General features: G+C 32.1%; 1 protein-coding gene across 1 annotated transcript; it reads right to left on the bottom strand.

The window, feature by feature from the left end:
- Positions 1 to 4,032: 4,032 nt before the first annotated feature.
- Positions 4,033 to 5,003, bottom strand: LOC145121109 (uncharacterized). Its single transcript, XM_079056891.1, has one exon. It carries the CDS (start codon positions 4,972 to 4,974, stop codon positions 4,252 to 4,254), a length of 723 nt encoding a protein of 240 aa, XP_078913017.1. The 5' UTR covers positions 4,975 to 5,003; the 3' UTR covers positions 4,033 to 4,251.
- Between the last annotated feature and the right edge of the window lie 7,390 nt (positions 5,004 to 12,393).

Below are 12,393 nucleotides of genomic sequence, written 5' to 3'. Positions count from 1 at the left end.
ACCACTAACATGGAACACTACTCATACTCAACATTCTAACACTGCTAGGATAACATATTCAGTGGGCCGGCCTTGGTGCCTTAGACCCCTTAGTATAGTGAGGATAACTCACCTCGCAACTGTCGTCTGAAACTAGAAAGCTCAACTCCCGGATCACCACCACAAACTCCACCACCTATATCTGACACATCACAAAGTTCATAAATTCCCAAGATACTCCCAGAAGTCCAAAAGTCAACCCTCGGCCAAAGTCCAGGTCAACTTTCAAGGTCAATAGTCCATGTTGACCTCAACTCGTCGAGTACCCTTAGCTACTCGCCGAGTTCCTGGCATGACTCGCCAACTCGCCGAGTCACTTGAGTGACTCGTCGAGTTCCTAGTGTCAGCGGACGTAACTCCTTGGCTAACTCGCCGAGTTTTCCCTTTACAACTCACCGTGCTCAAACGTGTCCGAAGGTTGGGAAAACCCTAACCGACTCGCCGAGTCATTCTACTTACTCATCGGGTCTATGACAATCTCCAAAGGACTCGTCGAGTTGTTCATCCAACTCATCGAGTACAGGACCATCTTCATGTGGCTCGTCGAGTTTACTATGCAACTCGCCGAGCCCCCTCCAGACCTTCAACCATTCAGGTACTTTTTAAGCCATGCAACGACTCCATATTGCAGATCTAAGCTCCTAGGGCATGCTTATCACGTAAAGTTGCAAACTTTATGTGCATGCAAGGCCCTAGAGACTCTAAATGACCAATCCAAGCTTTCAATGGAGCTCTACACCTTAGGAGAGTCTCATTCTTGCAAAAACTGGAAACTTTAAGGACTTAGAGACCCAAGAGAGTTTAGATCTGAAGTTGCAACCTCAGATCTTAGCTCAAACACAAGAAAGGCTTCCTAATAAGCTAGAAAAGCCCTAAAATCCACCCAACATAGATCTAGAAAGAAGAGGGGTTAGGATAACGGCTTAATACCTTCTAGGAAGGATGCTAACTGAAGTAGATTTCTGGTTCCACACGTTCCTTGCCCTTAGCCACTTGATTTCCAAGCTTCTTCCCACCAACAATCCTCTTCCCAAGCTTAAAAACACAAATGGGGGTATGCTCACACGTATTAGGGTTTGAGGGTGTCAAGTAACTATAAAGGGGAGGCTGGGGAAGGCCAATGATAGGCCACTAAAATACGGTTTCAACCCTAAACCCCGGGATTTAGGGTTTCATTTGCCAGCTCCTACTCGTCGAGTCCCTTCTTGGACTCGGCGAGTAGGCCACTAAAATACGTGGACCAACTCGCTGCTACTCGACGAGTAGGGCAACAAACTCATCGAGTAGACCTTGAATCAAAGAAATTCTTTTACAAAATCGATACCTGAGAATCGGGGCATTACAGACATTTAATTCATATGTTATTCACTTGTGATTTACATGTGAATCACATGTAATTGATATGTGATTTACATGTGAATTACATGTGATTAATATGTGAATTACATGTGAATCACATGTAATTCATATGTGAATTACATGTGATTCATATATGAATTACATGTGAATCACAGTAATTCATATGTGATTCACTTGTGATTTACATGTGAATTACATGTGATTCATATGTGAATTATATGTGATTTACATGTGAATCACATGTAATTCATATGTGATTCACTTGTGATTTACATGTACATTACATGTGATTCATATATGAATTACATGTGAATCACATGTAATTTATATGTGAATTACATGTGATTCATATGTGATTCACTTGGGATTTACATGTGAATCACATGTGATTCATCTGTGATTCACTTTTGATTTACATGTGATTTATATGTGAATTACATGTGATTTACATGTGAATCACATGTAATTCATATGTGATTCACTTGTGATTTATATGTGAATTACATGTGATTCATATGTGATTTACATGTGAGTCACATGTAATTAATATGTGATTTACATGTGAACTATATGCGATTTACATGTGAATAATATATAACTCATATCTATCTTCATCAAATTGCCATGATAATATTGTAACACCTTTTCTAGAGCTGACATCAACTAATTCTGAGGAGTCATGCAATGAGAACTTATACAGAAAGCAATAGCAATTGTACATTTCATGGAACATAAAGTTTCAAGCAATTTAATTGAAAGTTATTTATTTAAATTATGAGATTTTACCTGAGGGTGTTTCGTTAGGAAATGTGCAAGTCAAAACCTCCAACAAAGCCAACATTTTCCGCCGGAATTCACGGCCCGAAAAAATTACTCATCTAATTCTTTAATAATCTCCAAAGGGTCCTATTAGAAAAGAAGATAAAATAAGGATAAACAAAAATCGCATCAGCCAATCAAATCAATAAGAATTAAGCTATCTCACGATTAATAGATCCACCAATGTCTCATGTCAATTTTCACTCAAAACTTCCAAAAAAATCTCAAATTCTGTTACATGGATGAAATATATGATTTTTATATACTTTCAAATTGCACGACAATAATAAAATACCAAATTGTTCATAATCTCTCTCAGAAATGTACTTCTGTAATGAAAAAAAAATAAGATTAGTGGATCATGAAATATTTTTCTATAACAAAACAGCACAAAAAGGTTATAGTTCTTTACCAACATAATGTTTCCTAATTATTATGTAACCAAAGATTCAACTTTTTTACTTTCCAATACAAAATTAACTTAGAAAAATATGTATAAAAAGAGCACCAAGACCAATTACAACCGCCCTAAACTGGAAAAGTATGTATTTTTTATTCCAGTTCCATATTGAAAAAAAAAAGAAAAGAAAAGGAAAAAGATTGTAAAAGATCTTTCTGTTGTTCCAGATGATGTCAAGAGCATAAATCCAGATATTGTTCCAGAATGATAAGAACTTGCTAAATATCCATGATCAACATTTTAATAATTGCTTGAATCTATTACATCAAAAAACCAAAGCAAGATCAGATTTTGTTGGACAACATAGTAGTTGAGTTTCTCCATTGGTGTCAATACCTCAATATGCTGCAACCATAACCATTTCAAACATTTACAGGATATCTCTTTTTTACTAAGTTTCAATGATTTAGGATCCTTTTCTTTTTAACTCAATCAATCCAGACAACTATTATGACTTTCTTTTTTACTTAATCTTAATCTGGACACAATGTATTAATAAGTTAAGTAAAAAAACTAGGATTAATGTATCAAGACACTAACCTTTAACATATTTGATGAATATAATGAAGATTTATCCAGTCATATAACACTATAAAAAAACAATAACTCAAATTTCAGCCACTTTAGGTAGAATGATATAGTTAGTACCTGTGTGATGACTTTATTGGCAACGAGTTCATCGACATTTCCGATGTTGACTTGGACAGAATCCTAAATTGGAATTGGTTCATCATTCATGAAGTCAAAGTGAAGTTAACATGTGATATTTCTCATTGAGGCATTTCATCGAACATGTTGAATGCAAACAAATATCTATATTTTTCAATAACACAAGTGTCTATTTTTATACATACAATCAACACAAGGATTTAACTCTTTTTAAAAACATATTGACTAAACAAGTTCAAATTAATGATTAGGCAAAAACAATTCATAAAGGTCAAACAAACGTAAGGAATGAACAATAGAAACAGATGATAGCTAAATTTTCATTAGTAGATACCAAATTTAGAGTGAGATTCAAGCTCATAAAAATCTGATCTCGGAGGTTAGGCAGATAGACACCCTCGCCAGATTGAAGTGATCTACAAATGTGATTTGACGATTACTGTTGCAATCGAAGATGAAAATGAACGACGTCGATCTCTTGGCTCGTGGATTCGTTGTCGATGAAATAACAGATAAGGACAATAACAGATAAGGACAATGGATCAGCTTATAATGTTACAATTTGCTCGGGATTGGTTGAGTTAATTTTCCTGGCTAAAAATAAAGTTATGATAGAAGAACACTAGCTAGATTTGCATTTCTGATAAGCATTAACTAGTTATCTCCTAACTAAAGATCTATTACATCATTATTCATCATTCAACGACCTATACATTATTTATATTTCGAGACATCATGTTGCGAGTGAAGGTTTTTGTTATTTCTTCTAGTATTCACATAAAAATAGATCTTTCAAGGAACACCTACGTTTCTTGTTTAATAAAAAACCAACATAACATTTTTTTTTTGATATCTTGCGACCTGTTATAATTACTATTCGTAAAGAACGCAGTTTTAATATATTTTCAATTAACAAATTCAGTTATTTCATCACCATGTTTTATATTCCCATATTTAGCCTTGTAATTCTTCCATAGTGTATCCAAGGGCTTTCCTGTCAACTCTTGAAAAAACTTGACGTCAAAAGTTTTCCTCATCTTTTTGTTTAGCTTTGCCACAAACCCTGGGGTAATCCCATCACAATACTCGAGAAAACGAGCTGTGAAATCATACCCCTGGTCCCATTTATTACCAGTTCCTGGTTTTGCAAAACCAACTTGGGCATAATTCGCTTTTAATTTCGTATAGTCCGCCACCCCTTCTACCAAGCCAAGTGGAGCTTTACCCTCACCATCCCATTGAAAAACGTGGGTAATTTCATGGTACAAAAGGGACGTGAATTCCCATTTCAGGTTCCCTTGATACCCTTCTAGATAAACAGAACTAACATTAATATTATCACCCCAAGCGATAGCTTCGGCTCCTTTGTACTCTATGATGTAAATGGTCATAGTGGGCACAGGCTTTCGGTCAGCAGGATCGCTTTGTTGAAAGATGGTGGTCCATACGTAGTTGTTGATGGTACCCATTAGTGTCTTTGTGAAGGGAATTCCAATTTCTTTGGTGAAACGGATTCCGCCAGGCGTTTTCTCAGCAAAGTTAGTTACTTGGTAGTTCACGGCGGATGTTCCATAAAAAGATAATGACAAGGTAAGGAGGGTACAAAGGAAAAAGTAATAGTGAGCCATGGATCATCTATGCACTCGAGGTTCAGGTAATAAATACGACACATGTATCATATATATATATATATATATATATATATATATATATATATATATATATATATATATATATATATATATGGAAAACTGAATATACCCTTAAGGGTATATAACATTAGGTACCAAAAGTAATTATCCGACGTCGTTTGAAGTTAACCGTGCTTTACTTTCTTCCTCATACGTTATCACATATCAACTCCTCATACCTTATCGGATATCAATTGAGAAGACAAAATCGATCATGATTAACTCTCTTTCACTCCTACGACGAAGATAGGCGTTTGCTGCAACTCATTGGATTATTGTGAGTCCTTCGATTCTTCCTAACAGTTGGATTTTCCCCAAAGCTGGCACACATAGCTTACACGCTAACGACAGAGGTAGAGAACAACTTCCATTTGTCATAAAAAATCAAACGAATTCGTTTTCTCAAGACTCCTAATCGTAAGTCGATTCTTTTTTCAAATTGTTCTCCCAATCTCCCAATTTCTTTTTGATTTAATCTGAAGCTACATATTCAGAAAAGTAGAACTGTAAAGTTATTTGATTTCTTATGGATGAAAGCTTGATCATTGAAGAATCGAGACTTATTCACTTGGAGTCAAAATTGATTCATGATTGAGATTGAGTATGGGAAATAGATTTTTTATGTTAAGTTGTGATTTGTGAATCTCACAGGATTTTTCATTTACAACTATATTAAAAGAAGCACACCAAATGTTCGACAAAATGTCATCTCCTATCATACACTTTTTTTTTTCATTTTTGTATGAATCAAATTGTTGAAACAATGTGTGTTCAGTTTTGTTGAAATTTCATCGGTCAACATCATGCCAAAAAGGTTGCAACTTTAACCCTTTTTCATCTTTCTAATACTTCATTCCTGCAAGACATTAACTGTTTTTTCATTTTATATTCAGGTGCTTTCTGTAGGTGTATATGTTGAATGAAAATTATCAGTTTATGTGTTGATTCTAGGTCATGAGTAGAAAAAGGAAGAGGTAAGATGGAAGATGAGGATTCTATAGGTGCAACAATATCACCATGGTCATCTTTCAAGGCTAAACAATTTGATATCAGCATTATGATATGGAAGGTAGTTAATGCCAACATGGTTTGAGTTATATTACTTATATATGATCTTAAAGAAATTGTATTGTACTAGTTTTATTTTTAGATTCACCTTGTGGGTGTTAAGATTACTTAAATCAAACTCCACTTTCAATACAAAAATGGAGTAACGGCTAGCAAGATTACTAAAAGTTGGAGCACTACTTTTCACCAATTCATTTATTTGCATTGAAAATGGAGTTACTCATCATTTGTTTGCACTAAAAATGGAGTTACTTCAAAAATGGGATATATTTGGAAATAGATCATGTGTTTGCATTATTTTTAATGCAAAAAATGGTGTTATATAGTACACCCGTTTTTAACTTTTTTTTTCTTTGTAGATTTTTAAAATCTGTTATCTTTTTAAAAGTATTCATAACAAAGCCACGCATACTTGTTTGAGTTCTCATTACAAAAGATAATATTTCATTTTTTTCCTTTAAATACCTTCGTGTAATAAATCTTGTCCTTATAAGTTATATACATCCTTACTAACTAATGACTGAAATACCCTTGTTGCAGGTTCCATGATCTGGAAATCATTTTTGCATAATAATGGACATATTGAGAGCCCAAAATATTTGGGATCAAAGGATTTTAACAAAAACAAACTTTGTCCAAAGTAAAATTTGCAAAGCCTTGTTGGAATCTTTGCCTTCTCTTCATGATAAAGTGTTTATAGCTGCAATAGAGTCTGTGATTAGAATTTCTTAAAAACAAAGTATTCTTGAAGCTTGAAGAATTGAAAGAATTGTAGAAACTCTAGAATTGTAGATGTGGTTGTTGTATAGCATGTACTTATCCTTTTTTTTTTAAATGACAAATGTACTTAAAGTTATCATTTTTAATCAAAATTAGCAATTAAAATTTTTTGTTTTTGGTCGTATTGTTTGTGACTTGAACTTCCCTTTCCTTAAGTTCTTTAGGATTGCCATCTTTGGGACAAGGGCAAAATCGTCCAACAACTTTAAAAACCATCAAACTTATGTCTAGACTAACATAACACTAACCAAAATGACAGCCTACTTTCATATTTAACACAAAATTGCAAAAAAATTTCATTTTTAACACAAAATAACATTATACTTTCATTTTTTTCACAAAATATCCTCATACTTTTGTTTTTTTCACAAGATACCATTATACTTCCGTTTTTTTCACAAAATACCCTCATAATTTTGTTTTTTCACAAAATAACATTATACTTCCGTTTTTTTCACAAAATACCCTCATAATTTTGTTTTTTCACAAAATACCATCATACTTTTGTTTTTTTCATAAAATACCCTTATAATTTCGTTTTTTCACAAAAAACCATGATACTTCCGTTTTTTTCACAAAGTACCCTCATAATTTTTTTTTTCAAAAAATACCCTAATAATTTCATTTTTTTCACAAAAAACCATGATACTTCCATTTTTTCACAAAGTCCCCTCATAATTTTGTTTTTTTTACAAAATACCCTTATAATTTCGTTTTTTTCAAAAAAACCATCATACTTCCGTTTTTTTCACAAAGTACCCTCATAATTTCGTTTTTTTCACAAAATACCCTCGTTTTTTTCACAAAAAACCATCATACTTCCGTTTTTTTCACAAAGTACCCTCATAATTTTGTTTTTTTCACAAAATACCCTTATAATTTCGTTTTTTTCACAAAAAACCATCATACTTCTGTTTTTTTTCACAAAGTACCCTCATAATTTTGTTTTTTCACAAAATACTATTGAACGGTGGAAATTGATATGAGATCGATGCTTTATCACCTTTGTAGGTGTCATGGTCAAGTCGTGATTGTGTGTGTCATTAAACGAGTCCACCAACCATTTCCCATCCTCCTGTCTTGTTATTCGAAGCTTTGCTTGACATCCGGTTCTAACATCACTACGACGTTTTTTTCTCATTTTCGCTTGAAGCATCTTTGTCCATCCTTTTGAAGCCTTCTTTGTTGCATACATATATCTTCCGAAAAAGGCTCATTTGTTTTAGGATTTTTAATTGTGTCATCTCTACGTATCTTTGGTTATATATGGTTCTATAGCGTGATTACTTGCTTCGGCTTCACTCATTTGCCTGCAATAGACAACGATGCATATTTCCAAATAAAAGATTAACAAAAAATTGTTTTATATTGAATATAATGGAAACATTATACATAAAAAAAACACAATTACAACCAATGACAATGTCTAAAAACAACAATGTCACTTTTAAAATCCATGAACAAATAAAGATTCATCAGGTAATAAAGAACACTGTAAACAATAATATTGAATATTAAATTCTGAAAAACTTTAATAATCATATCAATGTCAGTTTTAGAAAAACTAATTGGAAGTACTGTTAACCAAAACACGGGGAATTTGTAGTTTTGTAGCATCATACTTTCGTTTAAAACACATAGTGGCAGCCAAATTTCAATTTTAAACACAAATGAGAACCGAGAATAAAGAACTGCAAAAGTTAAATATATTGGGAAAGTAATACGGCTGATACTTACTAATCAGATACACATAACATAGGTCATAAAACACGAGATTAATGACTTACTTGGAAGTGCTCTGGAAAGAAAAAACAGGGGACACTAGGATTTGTAGTTTTTGAACGTCTGATCAAACCCAATTTGAATGAATCCCTGAACTGAACTCCAATTTGAATGAAATCAATGACTCCCTGACTTGAATTCCAATTTGAATGAAATCAATGACTCCCTGAATTGAATTCTAATTTGAATGAAATCGTTATTTGTGAATTTCGAAATCGACAGATTGTGTTTTTTTTTTTTTTGAAATCGATTTCACTGAAATCGTTTTTTACTTTGAATTGAAATCGTTTTTTTTCTTTGAATTGAAATCATTGTGATAAGCAGCCGACGATCAAGGAGGACGACGTAAGTTGATGTTATCAGTACTCTAGTCTAATTAGGAAACGCAACAAATTATTATGGAAATTGTATTTTTTTTCCCAGAAAATCAATCCAATAATCGAAACTACGTAGTTTTAAATAAATGGGTACCTAATGTTATATACCCTTAAGGGTATATTCACTTTTCCCATATATATATATATATATATATATATATATATATATATATATATATATATATATATATATATATATATATATATATATATATATAAGTGTTAAGTTGGTTACAAGTCAATTTACCAACAACTAAGATCCTAATCAAAATTTAAGCCATTCACTTGTTGTCTTTCTTACCATTATTAATATTGTGGACTGAATACACTATTCACTTTTGACAGTGAAATGTAGGGACATTATTCAATAAGAACCTTTTCAATTCAAATGACTTGCCGAACTTTACATGACGTGATAGTACCAAACATATGGAAAAAGAAAAGTGTTCTTGCAGCATTTTTCCATATTTAATTCCGTGATTTTTTGAAATTTAGCAATTAACCGATTTGGGTGCATGGATTATGTTAGGGGTGAGCATTTGAACCGGTGGATCGGACCGGACCGGACCATTTTTTTGGACCCCCGGGCCGGTTCTCAGTTCTAGAAATCCATCAAAATCGGTTGGACCCGATTTTAAAAAAAAATTGTAATCTGTGAAATTTTTTAAAAAACCATAACTCATTCATTTTAATTCGGATTGACAAGTGGTTTTTTCCAATGTTTAATTTACAGTTTTTAGATGAATTTAGACTATAATTTTGTTGATTTTGGTATTATATTCAACGAGCTACAGTCTTTCAAAGTTGAGCTATCAAAGCTGAAAATTTTCAGCTTTTCAGCAACATTTTTAAAATTTTGTAATCTGTGAAAATTTTAAACAACCATAACTTATTCATTTTAAGTCGGATTGATACGTGGTTTTTTCCAACGTTTAACTTACAGTTTGTAGATGAATTTAGACTATAATTTTGGTTATTTTGGTATTATATTCAATGAATTACAGTGTTTGAAAGTTGAGCTATCAAAGCTGAAAATTTTCAGCTTTTCAGCAAAATTTTTAAAATTTTGTAATCTATGAAATTTTTAAACAACCATAACTCATTCGTTTTAAGTCGGATTGACCTGCGGGTTTTTCCAAAATTTAGTTTACAGTTTGTAGATGAATTTAGACTATAATTTTGTTGATTTTGGTATTATATTCAGTGAGTTACAATCTTTCAAAGTTGAGCTATTAAAGCTGAAATATTTCAACTTTTTAACTATTATTTTAGACTATAATTCTGAATTTTATGTATATTTGACAGATAAATCATATGAAAAAGGATCTCGGTGAACTTCATTTATATATACTTGCTTTTATTTGGAAAATTAATTTTGCAAGTTGTAATATTATAACATCAAGGTAGATTAGTTATGCATGAAACGGAAACGTAATCGTTTTTACAAGTTGTATCGTATCAAACCCAATAACATATTCGTTTTAACGAGTTCTATCAAAACTAAAAACTTATTTTAACGACTTGTACTCTATGCAATTAAAGTTATACAGGTCCAAATGGGTCCAAGAACCAGAAAACCCGGACCTGGACCCAAACCCGGACACGGACACGAACACGACTCATCTGGTCCGGTCCACGGTCAACAATATTCTCCATAACCGGTCCGGTCTAAGAGCCGGTCCGATCCAGTCCGATCCGGTTCGGTCCAAATGCTCACCTTTAGACTATATCCCTCTCGTCTCTCTCAACTTACAGTTTCATTTAGATGTCATATCATTTTTTTTTTCTATTCTTTCATTTTCATCTCTACCAACCAAGTGAACCAACAACATATGAAAATTCGTCTCTTTCAACCGTTTCAACCCCTACAATTAAGTTTTTTAAATAAACATTTACTAAAAATAAATAAATAAAACCAAAAACAAAAATAACATTTCATTAAAAAAGTTAAACTACTAGAAATGTTAATTAAAAGCATAAAATGACAGTTAAACTACTACAACTATTTCTATCCACTAACATTATGACACGTGGCATCATTCCACAATTCAATTTAATTTTATATAATATATTCCTAATATAGTCTTAATGAGATAGTTAAGTAAATATGGAATGATATAATGTGTTATAATGTTAGTGTGTAGGAATATTTATAGACATAAAAAGTAGGAGGCAATTTAATTTCTCTAAAAATATTTCTAGTCAGTTGTCCTTAAAACTAGGTTATTTATTTATTTTTTATTTTGAACGATTCTTTCCTTGAAAAATCCATCTTCTTCGTGAATCAAGGATCTATGTGATGTAATAGAATTCACTGAAATTATGGAAACTAAAACTTTTAATTCATGTCCGTCAGAAACTTAGTCAAGCATTATGATTGTATTTTTTTTTTTAATTAAACTGTTTCATTTGTAATTACATAGGATGTCTAGTGAATTAGCCAGGATTTCCCGTGAATTAGCCATACGCTAACTGTTTCAATGATTATGTGTGATTATTCTTAGCTTAAAAATACATGAAAACTGATGTTTTAGGTGATGGTTGCAAGTTTTTGTTTATATGGTTATGAATTCTTTAAATAAAAATGTACCATTTTTTTTGTTTTATAAATTATGTTGTTCGGTATATATATGTTATAAATACAGGGGGAATTATTATGTCTTGTGGCCAAAGGCCTTAATTACCTATGGACCGAGCCTGTTAACAATGACCATCATGCCCATGTTCCACCCAATTTAATCCAACGGCTCGATATTTTGTTCTCGTAAAATTTGTATTCTAAAATATCACACAATAAAATCTTTAAATAAAATAAGAAGATTAACCAAATAACCACGCAATGAGAACTTTAAATATAATAAAAACATCACCCAAATAACCAATCCAAACTTTATGATTAAAGAAGAAATAAAATATGCATGGCTGAGATTTAAAATGACAGTTTTTTAACTTGAAGAAAATATTTATAGAAAAATAACCGTTTAATTGGTTTTCATAAGGTATATTGGTTAAAGAGATAGTTACGTCATCATCACTACTCAATGTAAATATGTTACTTGTTACAAATATTTTTTGCGTAAAAACAAACATATTATGTTAGAGTTTAAATAATAGTAGCTAAAGGATATAGAACAGAGACATGTAACCAATTTTATTTTCAGTGTTTTATGTTAGAAACAAACTTCGGTTCCAAAAACTTTAGCTTGTGTTTTGTGTAGGGAGTTAGTTCCTTGTCATGAAGCTGTAATTTCTTGCAAGTAATGTAAGGTTATACCATCTAAATCTTAAACTAATTTCTCTATATAAATTTTGTATAAGTGTTGAAGATTAATTAGACCCATGAAGCGTA

The sequence above is a fragment of the Lactuca virosa genome, chromosome 6, assembly GCF_052849685.1.
Source record: "Lactuca virosa cultivar CGN04683 chromosome 6, Lactuca_virosa_CGN04683_v6, whole genome shotgun sequence".
NCBI classification, from domain to species: domain Eukaryota; kingdom Viridiplantae; phylum Streptophyta; class Magnoliopsida; order Asterales; family Asteraceae; genus Lactuca; species Lactuca virosa.
Note: the sequence above shows the minus strand (reverse complement) of the source record. Positions and strands in the feature narration are given on the sequence as shown.

What these genes read in the sequence shown, in the direction of transcription:
- LOC145121109 (XM_079056891.1), bottom strand. Translation starts at nt 4,974, where the DNA reads ATGGCTCACTATTACTTTTTCCTTTGTACCCTCCTTACCTTGTCATTA.